This window comes from Hipposideros armiger, unplaced genomic scaffold, assembly GCF_001890085.2.
Source record: "Hipposideros armiger isolate ML-2016 unplaced genomic scaffold, ASM189008v1 scaffold_12, whole genome shotgun sequence".
NCBI classification, from domain to species: Eukaryota; Metazoa; Chordata; class Mammalia; order Chiroptera; family Hipposideridae; genus Hipposideros; species Hipposideros armiger.
Window position 1 is genome coordinate 6,846,809 of NW_017731362.1, and position 19,450 is coordinate 6,866,258.

The following is a 19,450-nucleotide window of genomic DNA, read 5'->3' on the forward strand; positions in this document are numbered from 1 at the left end:
GTCTGTTCCCCTTCCCCCAATTCCCCAGCACTGTTCCCATCCCCCCAATTCCCCAATAAAAATCTTAAAAAAAACAAAACAAAACAAAAAGAATACATGACCTTGGCAAGACCCAGCAAGGATAGCAAATCCCATGATCTCAATGAAAAATACAGGTTATAGAATACTTCATTTTTCTTATATTGAGCTAAAGTACACATGTGACTGCTTAATTACAAACAGCTATCTTCCACCAAATAGCAAACAGATATTTTACATAATTAAAAACTAATTCCTTCAATGCCACCGGTGTAGAAATAAAACAAGTTGCAAATATCAACGATACAGAGCCTGATGGTGAAGAGAGATTAGTCCACGTGCTAATTGAAACTGCAGTGTGAGGATGCCAGACCAACATTATAAATAGGAAGAAAAAGAAGCCAAATATTTACTTATTACAAATAACTTCAGCATAAGCACCAGCTATGTTCAGACGTGGCCAGCACATAGGCCAAGTATAAAATGCACAGATCACAGTGGACTAAAGCCATAAAAACCTGGTTCCTGGACCCTTCAATCAAAACTTCAGAGCACTGGGAATACAGCAGGGAGCCAGAAGCCCCACTTCAGTTGCTCATACTACATTAAGCCACCCCTACCCTCACCCCCAACCCCTTTCCTACCAACAGGGGTCGCAGTGACTATATTATTGGTCAATCCAGTTTATCCAAGGTCTATAGGTATGGCCATAATACGTCCAACATTCATTTTAAAGAGAAAGCTTACATAAATTAACACTCAAGGACACTGAATCGATGTTTGTGTGTATTCTTGTTTAATAGTCAAGTGATTTAGATGGCCTTTTAGGAGGTCGCCTGTGGTACACGTAGGGTTTTAAAATTCGAATTAAAGACTGATAGTTTTATAATTGCATCTAAGACCTTGAATGTGATGCACTGGACCTATCTATGGTAAGGCAGGTGACAGTATCTTTAGTCATTCTTCATAATAAATGCACTCTGCTGTGGCTACAAAAATCCTGAATCCTTGACTGATCTACTGCCATGGGCTAAGGTTTTATAAGGCACTCTTGGCTATGAGTGACATTTCTCCTAACTCTCAGGCTGAGACTTAAAGAAATATTTACAAAGCTGCAGCAAATTAACTTTAAAGCTGGATGCTTCACTGATATGTCTAATTGGGATGGTGAGTAGCAGTTTGTACACAATGCCCGTTAATCTCTCTCTGTGCCATGTATCACCCATTGAGAAGATTCCAGACAAGGGCCACCTGAATTATTGTGTAGCTCACTTGACTTTTCAACAGCCACATGTCCCCTTCTCCTTTCCTTCGCTTAGCTGATCTGTAGAGGCGTGACCATTGGATCGCACCACTCCCTCAGGAATCCAGGACTTGTCCACACAACGTTCCATTCGCTTCATTATCAGATCCAAGAGCGTCTCAATTGCTTCGCTTATGTTTGTTCCATTGGCAGCACTGGTTTCAAAGTAGGGGATTCTGGAAGACAGAGGCAACTTGGGTAAGGACTTGTGGAGGGAAAAGGCAGTCACCTTTGCCCTTGACAATCCAACTTAGAAAATAGAGTACAAATATACAAGACAAAAAACGCATTTTACCACCACAGGGTACATCAAAAAGTGAAAAAAAGACAATAAAATAATTGACACTGCATTCCTAATAGAGATATAAAACTTCTGGAAATTCTTATTCCCGTTTTACAGATAAACTGTGGCTCAAAAAGATGAAGTAACTTGCCCAATTTCATAATGCGAGAAAGGAACAGAGCTGGCATTTGAATTGACAGCTGTCTGATTCCAGTGTAACCAACTTAACCATAAGCTCCACTGGTTCCAAACTTAAATATATTATATGAGGATTTCCAAAACAAATAAATCTCTTTTACTTAATACACACATAAAAAAAAAAAGCTGACATTAAAGAGAAATCAGAGGCCACTGGCTGTGTTTGTCAATCACTTTGCTGCTTGTCAATTCTAAGCAGTATTCCTGCACCATTCACTTGGTGACATTCTGAATTCTACTGCATCTCAGGGTTCCTCAAGGACATCAATAAGTATGTTTGTTTTGTTACCCAAAGACCTGTGGTATATACGTAATTTTTTTAATAACTCACAAAGCATTGCTTCAAAGCTATAAGGCTGCTTTTCACATAATTTTAAGACATCACTCTTCTTGCAGTGGCTGCCCTTCATACACTTGAATTAGTCTTTACAACTGGATTAATTAACTGACAACTCCTTTCTGTTTTTTAATAAAGCCATGAAAATGGTGATAAAATTATATTTCCTCAAACTATTCATTTCATTTCCACCACTTAGTAAAGCATCTGACCAAAATGCTCCCAGATATAAAAACTCCAACAGAAAATTGCTTTAGCATCTCAGCGAGTCCTGCAATTGAGTTCAGTAAAGTATTTCTTATCTTTATAGGGACTTTAAAATCCTCCCCTATTACTTTTCTTCAAGAGTGTCTTTGTTTTCCTGAGTTCACATTGCACGTTAACACTACCTCAATGACTCTGATTACAATTTCAGTTACTCTTGTATTATTTCCTGGCTAGAAGCAGCTTCTGCATGAGACCTTTACAGATTTTAAAAAACTTCTCTGTGCGTTTACAGATCTTTTCAGAACTATTCTGCTTCTTATGTCACTAAGAAGCACAGTAAGGTGTCCATGTGTAAGATTGGAAGACTATTTCTCCACTGTGATTCCTCAAGATGTTGTTGTAGTATCTGCATACTTCCTATGGGAGCTGCAATTGGACCTCTGCAATTCTCTCCTGTTTTAGTATAACTTAAAAAAACTGGTTGAGAACCTATGATTTCATTTGAGCATTTATCTACCCATTTGTGAGTTCTGCAAGACATGGTTACCAATGATTCTACCATGGCCATGTTGATAGCTCTTCATATGCTGACTCTAAAACATCTTAAGCAGAGAAGGGTCTGATAGGAGAATTACTGGGTTGTCGGAAAAGTCATGATGCATGTTTGCAACACATGGCATTAGTTATTTTTGAAAGTACTATAGTCATTCGCATCTATGACTTTGCTATGTCATTTGACAGCTGACAGTTCTAGCTTCATTCTAAAAAAAATTGAGTGATTTGGTTGCATTTTGAAGATTTTACAACAAGTTGAAGATGGAAGGACAAACTGTGCATTTTCACCATATTTTACTCTTTTACTCCCATAAAGGGAAGAACGGGTGTCAAGCTTGTGAAAAGTTGCACAAAGTTTACAGTGACATTGCGCTACAAGAATGTCACTGCCAACGATGGTTCACGAAATTCTGTGCTGGTGATTTTAATCTCAACGACGCTCCTCATTCAGGGAGGCCCACCGAAGTTGATGACGACAAAATAAAGGCATTGATCAAGTCAAACCCATGTTACACAACACGAGAGATTGCAGAAACATTGAACATCCATCATTCAAGCATTCATGACCACCTGAAGAAGCTGGGGATATGTAAGCAAGCTCGATATTTGGGTTCCGCGTGAACTCAAAGAAGTTCATTTGATGGCGTGTATAAACACTTGCAATATGCTCATTAAATGTGAGGGAAACTATCCTTTTTTGAAGCGCCTGATAACTGGTGATGAGAAGTGGATTGTTTACAACAATGTGGTGTGCAAACGTTTTTGGTTCCGACGTGATGATTTGCCTCAAACGACATTGAAAGCAGACATTCATCAGAGGAAGGTTATGCTCTCAGTGTGGTGGGATTTTAAAGGTGTCGTGTTTTTCAAGCCCCTACCAAGGAACCAAACAATCCATTCGAATGTGTACTGTCAGCAATTGGACAGTTTGAATGAATCCATTATCCAGAAACGTCCAGAGCTTGTTAATTGTAAAGGAGTTGTGTTCCAACGCGACAACGCGAGACCACACATAAGTTTGATCACCCATCAAAAATTATTGGAGCTTGGATGGGATGTGTGGCCACACCCACCATACTCGCCTGACCTTGTGCTGTCAGATTTCCACTTGACTCGCTCTCTTCAAAACTCCTTGCGTGGTATAACATTCAATTCAGATGAGGCTGTAAATCAGCACCTTGTTCAGTTTTTTGCAAATAAAGACAGGGTTTCTATGAATGAGGAATTAATTATGAAGCTCACTGAAAGATGGTAAAAGGTTATCGAACAAAATGGGCAATATATCATTGATTGATCTTTGTTCTTTATATAAATAAATGACCTTTGAAAAACATAAGACAAAATACTTCATGACTTTTCCGACAACCCAATACATGGCCTTAGTGGTTTTTAACTCTCCTGCCTGTCTACCACTTTAGTTACTGTTAGCCTTTTCTTCCCTCTTTATCTGTTGCTTTATTCACAAAATGAAGATAACACGTCTTTTCCACCCCCCCCCTGGTCACATGCAGTATTTGATTACCAAGTGTGAAGAGGGCACCCTTTGTAGGGACTCAGTAAATATTTATCAGGTACCTATGCTATGATGTTATAGAGCTATGTCCCAGGGACAGTTTGTGATGTTGCCATTATCACAGGAATGGAATTTTGGATTCAGAATTCTCAAAACTCAAATACTCATTTTCTTCATAATGCTCTTTCTCACGTATACCCACGAAGAATCAATTAACATCTACAGAACATTTCTTATATGTAAGGAAAAGTCTTGATCATTCTATCACCATTTAGAAACATACTGTTTCACGGACAAGCAACTGAAAAACTCATCCCTCCCTCGAAGAATAAAGAGCTGAAATTGAAAATATATTTTAAAAGTAGCTGAACAGTAAACTTGTAAATACTGCTCATAACAATGTACATCTAATTTTTTAAATTTTCTCAAAGTCAATTATAAATATCTTTCCAACTCTAGTCCTCAGCTTCACTGAGTTCCTCTACTGAATTCCCATTAAGCTATTTTCTACTTTCCATAGTTTCTTTCCACTCAGCTCCTGAAACTTACCTCACAGTAATTTTTAAGGCATAAATGAGAAAAAATAGTTGAAAATACTTTTAAAAACTATAAAACCCGTGCATGGAAACTACAGACACTTTGGACAATGTTTAAGAGACATCACCTCTAGAGCCAGGCTTCCTAGATTTAACTCCTAGTACCACTTCTTACCAACTGTGTAACCCTGGCAAGCTATTAACCTCCATGCCTCAGCTGCTTCATCTGTAAAACTAGACAGATAATATCAGTATCTTCTTATAAGAATTAAATGAGTTAACATTGAAAGCACTTAGATTGGAATCTGACACATAAGAAATGTATCATTTTTTACAAATGTGTCAGTAAGCATTTCTTAACTTCCAGCACAGAACTGGGTTAGGCTACAAAAGTTTGTAATTTTGTTGTCTAAAACTCAGGACACATAGAAACAATGTCACTGAATCATGGAAAGTCATAGCTCCAAGAGACCTTGGCAACAATATAAACATTAAACTCCCAGACTAGCCTACTTACTTTGATTTAATCTACAATGTAGCTAATCTACAATACTGCCCTAAATTCTGTTACCTGGGAACATGCCTCCCTGCATCAGGGATGGCTCACTCAGACCCGTTCCAGCCAAAGTGCTTCATGCTCCAAAGCACTGCCTCCCTTCACGGCTCATCAAACCCCTCATGCCCCCAAGTTATCATCACTAAATGTTGAGAGAAAAATGGATCTTACTTTACTGATTAATGCCAATTATGACTGACTCCTGTGGCAGAGCTATCAGCTATTTTGTCTAATGTTCACTAAAACTTAAGCAAATATTGAATTGGTAGAATTTCAGGGTATATGAGTTAAATTGTAAATTTTGAAATCCCTCATATTGAAAGAGGTACAATATTAACAAGATGTAGTTTAGATTTATAACTCCAAATTCAAGTAAAAACTTCTATCCTTCAACTAAAAATACGTTTTCCTGTCCTTTGTGACCCTCCAGGTCATGTGACCAGAAGTCAGGTTAACAACCTTACAGTCTTTAGACTAATCATTCAGGGTGTTCTGAGCAATTAAGGCCATGCCGGGTTTGTTTCTACAGAAATCAATAAATGCTAGAGCTCACTACTCCCCACTCTCAGACCTTGGAGCTGCCAGACAGAAAGCCAACTACAAGCCAGCTCCACAGAGAAGACCCTAAAGCAGATTTTCCTTCCATTAAAAAAGTGATGGGGCCGGCCGAGTGGCGCATTGGTTAAGAGCTAGCTTGGGACGCCAGAGGACCCCGGTTCGGATCCCACATATGAGGGCCAGTGACACTGCCCTCTACAGCTAAGATGCTGAACAACAGCTTGACCTGGAGCTGGGCTGCCATGAGTCGCTGGCAACGGCATAGGCTGCAGCCCCTGTGGCAGTGGGTTGCCATGGGCTACCGTGTATAGCCAGCAGCCAGCGTGAGCGGCCATCCAGAAGCCAGTGACTGATCTGCCTCACTCAGGAAGAGCGCAACGATGGTGCCAACTTGGGCCAGTGAAGCAACGTCCACAACTAGACTGAAGAACAAAATGACAGCAACTTGTCTGTTCCCCTTCCCCCAATTCCCCAGCGCTGTTCCCATCCTCCAATTCCCCAATAAGAAAAAAATCTTAAAAAACAAACAAAAAAAGTGATGCGCCGGAGACAGAAATGTGCCTCATGTTTACAGTTGAAAATTGGACTGTTCAGCTCGTCTCAAGAGCATAGGAAGTCTAGTGGGTGGAGTTAGTAATATTTCTATGTCCATATCTTCTTGATGTTCACTTTCAGAAGGCATTTGGGCTACTTTACCTGAACACATCTCTTTATCTGTAAAGAAGGGTACCAGTGGCTCATTAGGTCGAGGCAAGGAGGAAATGAGATATTACATGTAAAAGGGCTTAACACAAGCCTCGAGTCCAGCCAGTGCTCAATAAAAGTTAATCTAATGGGGTTTTTATCTTATCTAAAAATAACATTCTGCTTTTCCTAAAATATACAAGGCAAAAGTTTAGTAATCTAAATTTAAATTCAAGAGAATCGATTAACTGTCCCCTTTTCAACCACAGAAAGAATGGGGGTGTTCCTTCTTTCCACATGGTGGCGCTAATGTGGCATTACCAGGGAGCAATATAGCCAAACCTTTGAAAAAAATCCTGTGCAGCTAATGGTGTTATTGGTCTGTAAATGACCACTTGATAGCCATTTGGAACATGCAGAATACCAATCGGGTGTGCTTTAAAAAAATAGATTAATCTAATAGGTTAATAAATTTTAAAATAAAAATTAAATTAGCAAAATGACAAACAGCTTCAAATGAATGAGGGGTATTGTCACATGCAGCTTCTCACTAAGATAGATACATATGCAGCTCTTGCCATAAATCAGCGTCCATATCCAGCTGGTTTCTTATCTAGAAGCTCCTAGATCCCAGTTAGAGGTTGCCAGGAATGAAAGCAAGTGTATTTGATGATTTTGTCAAATGGTTCTATATATTTGGCTCACATGTGGATCCAGGAATTATGGAGAAATTTTTCACTAAGAAATTTGTCTCACTATTTTTCATAGTCTGTTGGATGCTAGATGAACAAGCCTTAACAGGGAAGGGCTGGTGTGTGGACAGTTTCAACCCAGGAGATTGTGCCCAATGAAACCTGAATCCTCTACAGAGCTGAATGGAGCTCTGAAAATCAGTCTTGTATGTTTAGTTGCAGCTCATGTGTGTGTGGTTTTAAGACATGCCCAATGATACATCGTTAATTTATTTCTCAAATAAAGTAAGGGTGCCATCAAGTCTGCAAAGCATCAAACTATTAGAGATCAAGCAATTCATTGCACATTTCGTCCATTAATAGTTCAGATAGACACTGAGCATTCTGCTGAGCTAAGCCGCTTGAAATTCCAGAAATGGTCTGTACTCCTATTATTAATGTTGTAAATATTTTTTAACTCATCCTTCATTCCAGAAACTCTTGATCACCTTCCTCATCAACAGCCAACAGCCTTCAGTGGGAAAAAAAATTGTCTTAAATTTGTTGTCCCTACGAGAGTACACCTTAAAAGTTCTCATCACAAGAAAAAAAAATGTAGCTACATGTAAGGATGGATGTCAACTCAACTTATTTTGGTAATCATTTCATAATATACACACATATGAAATCACTATGTTGTAAAACTAAAATGAATACAATGTTATATATCAACTACATCCCAATTTTTAAAAATGTGCTGCCCATTTCTTTGCACAGCACATGAAATACATACATTCAATTATCACGCTTTCATTGTATTCACAGTTTTCTCTAGTTCCCTCAACTTTGAATCAAGAACAAAAGGCTTAAAACGACCATCAGCTATCCTCTGTACATAAAGCTGAGTGTGGGAGGGAATTTAGGTGCAGCCATTTTTACTCACAGAGTACGGTCCTTGCCTGCCCACTTGTGGCTAGTGCTCCCTCAGTACCAATCCCAGTGTCCCTTTCGCAGTCTATATCACAGTCTATACGCAATTAACTGTGTGAGAAAAACAAATGCTTTTTCTCTTCAGCACGGATTTTCCTATAAGTCACTGAGCACGTTACCCTCACCCAGGCATGGCACAAGGAGACACTGGCTTCATACATATTCTGTGCATAAAAGATTCCAGCTGTACGATCAAGGAATACATCTGCCAGCACGCACACCTTTTAGTAATGGCCTCTGCACCAGTGGTTCTCAAAGAGTTGTTCTCAACCACCAGCAGCAGCAGCATCTGGAAATCGGTTAGAAATGTAATTGGGAGCAGCTCTACCCCAGACCTACTGAACCAGGAACTGTGGGACCCAGCATCCAGGTGAGTCTGACACCTCTAAAGCGTGAGATCCAACAGAGCCATCTAATAGAGGAAAGTTGGTGATACTGGGTTCTGCTTTCCCTTCTAATTTATTTGTCACTGACTTTGTAGCTATTTTTAAAAGTGTTTCAGCAACAGTGTGAACTACAATAGTTTTGACTGGCCGGAATACAAATGTGAACAAATCTCTGTTTCGTTCTCTTCTCTAACTTCATTGATAATATTATTCAGTATAACCTACTGAAAAGCATTATTTTGCATTTGTTCTGGGAAAACTTTATTGGTTTACCAATACATCACTTTGTTGTGTTAGGAAGTGACCTAAAAACATTATGTTACAATTTAACCAAGTTTTATGTCCAAAAAAATAAAGAATATGAAATCAAGGATAAATGGATTCTTAGTCCACTAAAAATAAATTTTTTGAAATTCTATCATGCATCCAATTCGCCATTTCCATTTGGGCAATTGAAGTTCTCATTCTCAGACTTACTTGTCCCAGCACACACAGATTCATGTTCCATATTTGCACTGTAATATGTTCTTTATTAGGTTTGCAGAGTGCTTCTGAGACAGTCTTTCATTCTCAGAATGCATGTATATTTCAGAGAATCACTTGTGAACCAATGATCCATTTTTATGAATTGAAAATAGTAAAAAAAATGCAAATTTATCAGACAACATAAATGATATGAAGATATGCCACAAACCATACTGTTTTCTGACTATTAGCACATGAATAAACTAACCGACATAGTCCTTAAGTACATGTGCAACCAATGAAAATAATGAGAATGAAAAAGATTTCTGTAAAAATAATCATTAAACTTATACACCAAATTTGTGATATGTAGTGAACCAAACTGCTCCATCATATTTTCCTCTGAGACTGCCAAAAAGCCACAGAACTATATTTTATACTTCTTAAATCCTAAGGAAATTGTTTCCACCCCTTTCCATTCTTCTCCAATAGTTTTAATTACCTTATCTGCTAATGCTTTCATTTTAACTCAATCCAGAAACTTTACATTGAGCCTTTCTCTAAAACACTCCCTAGGCCCGTGATCTGAGCACAGACGAAAGACGACCCCTCTGTATCCCCAGATTCCCCACATAGTCAGAAGGCAATGGCCGGCTCTTTGATATCAGGCAGGATGTGGAATCCTGAGAACCAAAACAGAGGAAACAAAGCAAAGGGCTGAAGAAGCCCAGAGGAGAAAGAAGTCAATCCTCACTCCCCCGCCAATAATAGGGGGATTAGCTAACTCCTGGCTGCCCTATTTTTCTGGCCTTTACTAGCACACTTCTCAAAAGCATGCTCTAATCCATGGTTTCCATTGCTTCATCGCTTACTTCCTCCTTCCTTGCAACACAGCTCCCACCTTCAACACTTCAGTGTTCTCTGTGGTATTTGACCCCTCCCACCATACAACAGGAGTGCCTCTCAAGGGAGGAGGGGGGCATATCAGCATCGCCTGTGGGGCTTTGTCAGCCTCCCCCTCAGAATCACCTCAGTCTGTGGTTCTCAACCACTGAGCGTGAAAATCACGTGGAGAGCTTTTAAAAGATACCAATGACCAAGCCCCCATCTGTGGTGGCTTTGTAAATATGTCAGCTTGGCTAGGTTAAACAACATTTCCGAGAATCCCCTTTGTAGTTAGGATAGACCTCGAGATGGATTTGGGGGAGATTTGGAGGGGAGATGTGAAGCAACGGCCATTCTTTAGCCCTTGTACGTTGCCGCTTATCTGCTGACTCATCTTGTTGGCATCATAAGTCAGCAACCTGCTCTGCACCTGCTCCACCTGCCCCGAGATGCTCCTCCAACTCCTCCAACTCCCGGGCCAGGTGTGTGTGTTCAGCTGAGTGAGAAGGGCCTGGGCTGCTCTAGGACACCTACACAATCCAGGTCAGAAGCAGCAATGATTGACCAGGGTTCGGTCTGTCATTACAGGTCCTGGCTGCTTCTTGTTCACTCCCAATTGAAATCCATCTTCCCTTCCTGACTGCCCATCCTGCGGACTTCAAGCTTCGGTATCAGATGCAAAACACCACCTCACAGACACTGCTTAACAAGCTCCCACAAGTACATAAGGTCAGATCCCTGTAACAAATCCGTTTATTCAAGTGAACCTTGCCTGATAAACCACTCCAGATCAATTATATCAGAAGCTCAGAGGTGAGGCCCAGACAGGAGTATTTGTCAAAAGCTCCCCAGGAGCTACCACCTACCCATGAGAGGAAATCTCCAGATCCTAGTACAAATCCTTGCCAGAGTAACCCAGAATATTTGATAGGGACTGGCCCCGTTCCTGGTGAGCTAGACTAGAGAAACATTTAAACCCTGTTCTGCCCCACCTTACATATTTTCTCTGATTTAGCCCTTTTCCACAAATCCAGCCCCTACCTACTTCACAGATCACTGCAATCTCCCTGTCTGTAGTCTTTCCTCCTTCTAGGGGTGTAGTCTTCACCCCTCTCCTGCCCCTTCCTTCTCAACCCCACTGCTGCCTCCCACTTATAGAAGGGTAACTGACACATAAACATTTGTGTCCTCGTAGCAGTGGTAGAAAGCAAGTAGAGTACAAATTCCTTTGTAGAGGGGCCTTTGACGCTATAATAAGCAGTGTGCGACCCCTCCTTTCATGTCCAATTAATGCTGTGCTACTATGATCCTACTCCCAGAGCTCAAGGAGAAAGACAGTATTTAGTTAATTCTCCACCACAAAAACACAGCCTAAACCAAAGAGGATCTTTATGCTCTTCTCGCAGCACAGAAATTTCAAAGCCAATAAGGCCTTCTTGTATGCAGCAGCATATGAACTGGCTTTGAATTTCCTTGCTGACCAGAGGGTTTCCTTATCCCAGAGTCTCCTACATACATCTGGGAAAGGCAGCCTTACACAACTGGGGCCTTTGCCTTCAAAGATGCCATTCTTCAAACACCAAGAGATTGAGAAGGCCCTCGCCCAAAGCTTTTTCTATGGTTCCCACTATCAAATAATATTAACATACAAAGTAGGTATTTCACACCTCCCAAGGCCTATATCTGAGCGTTCTGTTCCAATTTTTTGCTTCTGTCTTTTTTGTTATCCATTGATGTGCTAATGTTCAAGTTGGAAATGTTGTCTCTCGATTGCTCCACAGAAACACTCACCCGTATTTCTCTGCCAGTCCTTTGGCTTCCTCCTCTCGCACTACTCTCTGGTCTTCCAGGTCACTCTTATTCCCACATAACACTATGTCTGGGTTTTCACAATATGCATGCATTTGTAGCTGGCCTGTCAATGTAAGAAGATGAGGTCATTTGTCATAGGTAAACAATAATATAAGTGTATGATCAACAGAATACATGCAAAAGTGCTTTGAAAACTGTCAATGGATATGCATACACAGCGAACTGATAGAATTCTTCCAAAGCATCATTAACCTAATCTGTAAAACTGAATGGATGAGACAGAGATGTAAAACTACTACTGTCCTTTAACACATACCCCAGCTCATCTGTATCAGGGAGGAATGGGAAAATTCGCTAACCCTCCAAAACTGCGTGTGTGTGTACACGCGTGCACATACACAGACACACACACACACACACACACACACACACACACACAACACATGGCAGTCTTTTATATGATGAAGGCCATCTAAAAAAAAACTTAGAGGATTTCCTAGTGTTTATTACTAATCTTAAAGCTCTATTTTTCAGATATTTTCTCTCCACAACAATGACTTTTTAAAAAATTGTCTTCCTATAAACTAACCTATTTCTATCTGAAATGTTTTCCACATTTTTCTATTACTCTAAAGCAGAATCAATTCATTTAAAACAAACAAGATACAGGATTACATAAAGAGAGAAAACCCAGAATAAACAGTCAAGGATTCAGTCACCAGAACCAAGAAAAAACAGGAGACTACAATTCTTACTCCACAGCTTTTATTTCTTTTTATCTGAAAACCTATAAAGAGGCATAATTTTAAAAAGTAATGATATCAAACAAAAGAGCTTCACTACGCTAAACAGCTTAATCTCCCAAATAAAAAAAAGTCTTCTTACTCAGCATACCCCCATAATGAAATTAAAGCAGCCCAAACTTTCACAAAGTTTATTGCCTAATTTATTTTTTATCGTGGTTAACCAGAAAAGTGTTGACATTTTACTTCCTCATTATGAAGCCATGTTCATTGTATCTTATCAAAAGAAAGTCAAGGCAGCGAGCATTTACTGAGTGTTAATGTAGGCCTGATACTTGGTGTAGAATTTCAGGGCACTGACCTTTGCCCTCGAGAGACACCCTGGGGAACAAGAACTATATATACAGGCAAGACCAAACTGTGTGTTTGCAATAACAGCCTTGCCCTTTCTTTCCTCCAGGCTGTTACACATGCTGTCCTCACACCCTTGAATACTCAACCACAGCCTTCCTTCAGGGACTCCCCACCCTTCCTTTCAGGCTTGCTCCCCATTTGCCTCTGCTGGGCAACATTTCTGGTCTCCAGAGTGGCCCTGTGCTCTGTTAACACCTTACATGTCCAGTGTCATGGTTGTAAGCATGAACTCAGAACCCAGTGTGTCTACGGTTGAATCCTGACTCTGCCATTTACTAGCTGTGTCACCCTGAGAAACTTATTTGACGGCTCTGTGCCTCAGTTTCCCCACCTGTAAATGGCGATAATAATTAAAGGAGTGTTGAATGAGATAACTCAGTGATTCTTCAGGTAAGGTCCATAGACCAGCAGCCTTAGAACTTGTTAGAAATGTAAATTCTCAGGTCCCACCTCAGAGCTACTGAATCAGGAAAGCTGGGTATAGGGCCCAGAATCTGTTATAACAAGCCCTCTGGGTAACCCAGAGGCACACTCACACTGGGACCGACTAAGATAATACATTAAGGCATTTAGAAGGGCCACGTAACTACTACCAGTGATAATGTTTAATGGTGTTTATTTGGGGGAGTCTGGGAAGTATGATTATGGGTAATTTTTCCTTTTATTTTTTTTCCTAATTTTTCTACAAAGAATGTGAATTCCTGATATATAAAAAGAAATTAATCAGTTCTTTAAAAAATCTCACGAAAAAGGCACATACATAAATAGCTACAACTCAAGGTGCTATGTGATAAGGACACTTAAAGTAGCACAAAAAGTAAGAGGGGTTACTAGGAGGGGGAAAATTTAATCCAACTAAAGTTGTCACAGAAAATTTCATGGAGGCCGTATTTTTTTCAGATTTTAAAGAATAAGTAGAACTCTAATCAGTTTAAAACATGGGCATGGGTGCGGGGAGGGCTTATTGGACAGAGGGAATATTAGAAATAAAAATACACAGGCAAAAACATGTCAAATACATACATGTTGGGCTCCTGTGCCATTTGTGAGGCTACAGAAAAAAAGTTTAGAAATTTAGGTTAAAGTCTCCTTACAAACCATTCTGCCCCTGGATGAGGAATGACTATGGGCATGATTCGCTTATCCTCTGGGCTCCTGGAAGACAGGAGAGTGGAGACAGTGTTACTCCATTCCTCTTGGATTTCAGACTTAGGCCCTGAGGACTCCGCTCTCTGTTCAGTCGCCTAAACTCAGCAGGGCTGATCTTTGGACTCCTGTCCCTTCCTAAGGTGGCCCGGAGAGATGCAGAGTCCAGGGAGAAGGGACCGCGACGCAGCTCAGAAGCAGAGGGAGGATGCAGACACGCTCTCTTCGCCTTGGGCCATCAGGACCTAGGAATCAGCTCCTAGTTTAATAATGGAACTTACTTCATAAGGTTATGAAGTAACACTGCCTCTGCTCTGGTATGCACCGTGTGTGTGCAGGTAGGTGGGTAGATGACAGATACACACACATACATACACATATACATACACATACATATACATTTTTTAAACTATTATTTAGTTAAATAAATAGTTTTATTTGTATAAGTTAAGTAAATTTATATAAGTTAAATAAAAAAGAAGAAACGAATAATCCCTCTAATACTCAAAATACTAACGGGCAGGGGAAAAATAAAATGTATAAATAATTAACAAATTTTTATTCCTAATGAAGATATTACTAACTCTAACATTGAACATTGTATCTTTAAAAAAAAACAAAAACAAAAAAAAACAGGATTGGGCAGAAGAACACTTTCCACTGAAGATATGAAATCTTCAATATGAATAAGTTTTATTTACTTAATTGGGCAGTAAGGATTCTTTCACTCTGTAAGGCAAACAAAACAAAATGCATACATACCCATAATTTCACATAATTTTGCTCTTTACCTAAAAGATATAAAGCCCAGACGGGCAAGGTTTATCTAATGTCTCAGAGTTTCCCTTTCTACCTGTGGAAAAAGAGGTGGGTTGATGACCTTTCAATGCTGAGATTTGATGGGCACATGTCTAACAAGAGTCCTTAGAAAGAAAAGCCCTAAGAAAGCCCAAGAACTTGTTCCGGGAATGCACAGGAGAGGGTGATGAGCAAGGGCTGAGGATAAAGGACTGGAAAGAACCATCATCACTCAGCTGTGCGGGAAACCGTGCAGCACACCACTCGGCCAGGCACTCAGCAGCGAAGCCCGGCAAGCACTACTAAATTGGGGAAAGCTAGATTTAAAGTGTTAAATAGATCTTCAACTCTTAGTCATCAACTTAGCCAAGAAAGAGCAAAGGACACTGAACTGGAAGCCAGAGGCTCCACGTCCTTGAATAAGTCCCTCACTTCCTAAGGCTCAGTGTCCTCATCCCAAAATAAGGACACACCACCTGTCCAATCTCCTCACAGGGCGGCTGCGAGGGTCAGATACAAAGTATGTGAAGATTCTTTGGAAACCACAACACACTACATAAATTACTTATTTAAAAACTCGTATTTTTAAAATAAGGTTTTCTACTATCAAAACCACAGCCAATTGCCCCTTCGTAATACCAAAACACCAAGTAATTTTTAAGGAGGATGTGTTTTTTTGTTGTTTTTTTTAAACTGTTGTCATTTTAAAGATGTGGATGTTAAGAAGTTAACATCACAGCATTCCCCAGTAGATTCTCTAGGTTTACACTAATACAAACAATAGAGGAAAATGTACATCTGCAAGCTGTTATTTGGTTAAGTGGCAGGATTTTAAATGGCCACTACCAATCGTTTAAGAGATTAGGATCTCTCCACAGAGCCGAAATGAAGGTTTATGTATGCTGTGCTGGGGACCACTTTTGCCAAAGCTGTTCTAGAGTTTTCCATGACAGCGTCCTCCTGACAAATACTCTGACCCTAAAAAGCAGAAAAGGGGCCTCTAAACACAGAGACATGGAGCCAGGGGTATGATCCAGGAAGCTTTCAAACGTATTTATGTCTATGTAACATGTGCTTTAAATGCTGGGATGGTGTAAGACTTGATAGCACCCAATAGGGAAGCAGATACTTGGTGATTTACCTTCTCTAGGCTTCTATATCCTCATCTATAAAATGGGGATAGGTCTCCTCTGTGGAAAAGACTGATTAAAAGATTACATGGAAAGCACTGCCTTACTCTGGGGCGGTGAGCACACAATGTGATATATAGATGATACATTAAAAATGTACACTTGAAACCTATGTAATTTTACTAACCACTGTCACCCCAATAAATTTAAGTTACAAAAAGAAAAAAGAAAGCACTGCCTTATACCTGGAGCATAGGAACGACGCAACAAATCAAAGTTAGTATCACTAGGAAAAGCAGAGTCCACCCCAATAAATTTTAATAATAAAAAAAAAGCAGAGTCTTTCAGTTATCTTTGCCGCTAAACTAAAAGCCTTGCTTCTTTATATAGCATTTTAAATAGCACTAGGATTTCTCCCAAAACAACTTACAACAAAAGCATTATAAAGAGGGCATTTTATTATAGGAAGCAGGAGGCTGGGAGACAATTTAACACTTACTTATCCAGTTTCTGACATTGAGGAAACTTTGCTCATTTGTCAGATCAAAAAGCAGAAGAAACCCCATAGCATCTCTGAAGAAGGCCGTTGTCAAGCTCCGAAACCTAGAAACATAAAAGCAGATTGATCACCTAAATCATGGCCCCACTCCTGAAATATAAAACTACCAGCAGCGCCCCCAGCCTCCTACAATAGTTCATCAGTGACACATTAGATGTTTAATAATGTGCCATTGTTTCTAATAACTTCATATCATACATGCATACTACAACTCTTAGTTACACAAGATTTAGTGAATAATGCTATTAAAAATGATACTTTTAACGGTATAAAATTATGTGTATAATCAATGATACTAGGTATCTTACAAAATATAGTAAACAGCTACCCATAGAACAAGAAAGAATATTTGAAAATATATCTAGACTTTATGAAAATGGCAACAATTATCAAAAGTTGTACTTGGAATTTTCTTTTAAAATAAAAACCTGTGTAAATTTAAAAATTCAAAAAAATTAGGTGATCATATTCCCAAAATGTATAAGGCAGTTATTTATTACTTATATAAGTTGATGTGTTAACAGACCATGTGATTTGAACACCCAGCCTGCTAGACAGGGATGACGAACTAGCTCGTGATCCAAGAACTTATTGTACAAGTAAGAGTTAATTGGACCAATAGAAACGATGCTTGCCATGTATGTTTTCCCTGTCTTGTGAAAGCTTAGCTTGGCTTGACATTACAGTGTGTTCCATCAAGACCTTTTAATTTCAGTCTCTACAGAAATCGCTTATCTCTGATCGACCATTTCTTTGGCTTTAAGGTGGGGATAGTGTTGACTATCTTGTCTTGGTCCTCTCTCTTGCAAGCCTTTACGCTGCTGTCTCCCCTCTCTGTCCCTCTAACAGTCAGTTTCCTCTTACTTTGCCTTTATGCAAAGCCTCTGACTGCCAGACATAGGCTCAGGGAAGAAAACACTAGTATGAATTTGTCATCTAGTGTGCTATTTTAAGTTTTCTCAAATATTTTAAAAACAGTCCTTATCTTTCAGAGATACATACCAAATAGCTGTGAGTGAAATAATCTGATATTTGGAATCTGTTTCAAAATAATTTGGCGGAGGGGGTGAATGAAGGAATGAAGGGTATACATGAAATAAGATTGGCCACAGCTTGGGGTACAGCTTGCTGAAACTGGGAAATGAGTGCATGAGTTCATTATACTATGCTCTCTACTTTTGTATATACTTGAATTTTTCCATAATAAAAAGTTAAAAAAACAAACAAAACCTTTGAAGGAACCTATGAGAGAAAACAGAAGCTAATTAAAAACAACTTTATATCAAGATTTCATGTGACTTCTTGTAGTCAAGCAACTGCTGACCATATGGGTTAATTCCAATCAGATTTTCCACTAGTTTCAACAATCAGGTAAGAATGATGCATGTAACTGTGTAGCTATTGTGTGTGTGTGTGTGTGTGTGTGTGTGTGTGTGTCTGAGTAAATAGCAAAAGTAATTGGAGAAATGTGTACAAGCCTTTTACATATAATATATATAATACATTATATATATTATATATATAAGAAAAAAATATATATATATATACACACAGAAGAAAAAGAAAAAGTGAGATGGTCTGTTTTGAAAAGGATTTATTTTTCCTTTGACCTCATATGAAATAAAGCAGTCATTATCATCTCAGACTGACAAATTTCCTGCTAATTTGGCAGTATGTTTTATCCAGGTTCAAGTCACTGTATGAAGAGTGTAGCTGGTTTTCCCTTTCCTCCAGTAAGAAGCACATAATGAAGATCTCATACCTCTCCTGCCCTGCCGTGTCCCATAACTGCAAGTGGATTCTCTGGCCTCTGCCAATGGCTCCATCTGGCCCATTGGCTCTGTACACCTAAAATAGCAAAAAAAAAGAGAAAAAGAGAACTTTTGGGACTGGTGTGCTTTCTCACTTTCCTATTCAGTACAACTCCCCTAAGTATCTAAACCTCTAAAGAAAATTCCATTTGGAATACAACCTTGTTTGTATTTTATTCCAAATAATTGCCTTTCGATAACATAACAATTTGCATTAAAATGTATATATAAATTATATATTTTTATAAAGATATTATGTATATAATAGTTTATATAAAAATAATAATTAGCTCACCTTTCCTCAAAGTTCCCTCAGTTCGTTCATTTCAAGAAATACTACCTTTCTATGACTTTTCCCCCATCCCATCTTTAAAAAATACTCCGAAAACAATTTTATAGGAAGGACCTCTGTAAATCTCTTTCCCCCATAAAAGCAATGAAAACACTGGCAAAAATTGTTAAAATCAACTATTTCAGAACCCTGAATATCAGTAAAAATAGTAAGTTTTGTGCTGTCTTAACTTGTCTTATTTTCATCCCCTTCTCCCCAGCTCTAGAGTAGTCTTGAAAACCAACAGATGTATAACTATGATATTAATAGCTGTGAAAACCATCAGCGTAGCAGCCGCTTTAGGCAGTGGAGGCAAAACAGGTTTGGCACTCTTCCAAAAGTCTCATTCCCAGAGAGCTGAAAGCTGCCTATAAAGCTCCACTTCCAGGCCTTGTCTTTATTTTACCCCATTCAGAGCTTGCTCTAGGAGAATAACCCTATCCTTAGGGCATTGCTGAATATAATCAGCAGCAAGTATTTAACATCACAGCTATTATAGACAGCAATACCATTTGGAATTAACACAAGTCTAACCAAAAAACTTAAAAAAGAAAAAAAAAA

At 39.2% G+C, this 19,450-nt stretch overlaps 1 protein-coding gene across 3 annotated transcripts in view; it reads right to left on the reverse strand.

Annotated features, from left to right (window-relative positions):
* Positions 1-30: 30 nt before the first annotated feature.
* RAB27A (RAB27A, member RAS oncogene family) overlaps positions 31-19,450 on the reverse strand; it is a 98,285-nt gene continuing 78,865 nt past the window's right edge. For all 3 annotated transcript variants that reach the window (XM_019665175.1, XM_019665164.1, XM_019665186.1), the window contains exons 3-6: positions 18,510-18,595; positions 16,688-16,791; positions 11,937-12,060; positions 31-1,497 (exon numbers count right to left, since the gene is read on the reverse strand). In XM_019665175.1, coding sequence (XP_019520720.1) covers positions 1,299-1,497; positions 11,937-12,060; positions 16,688-16,791; positions 18,510-18,595 — 513 coding nt within the window. In that variant the 3' untranslated portion in view covers positions 31-1,298. The remainder of the gene's footprint in view (positions 1,498-11,936; positions 12,061-16,687; positions 16,792-18,509; positions 18,596-19,450) is intronic.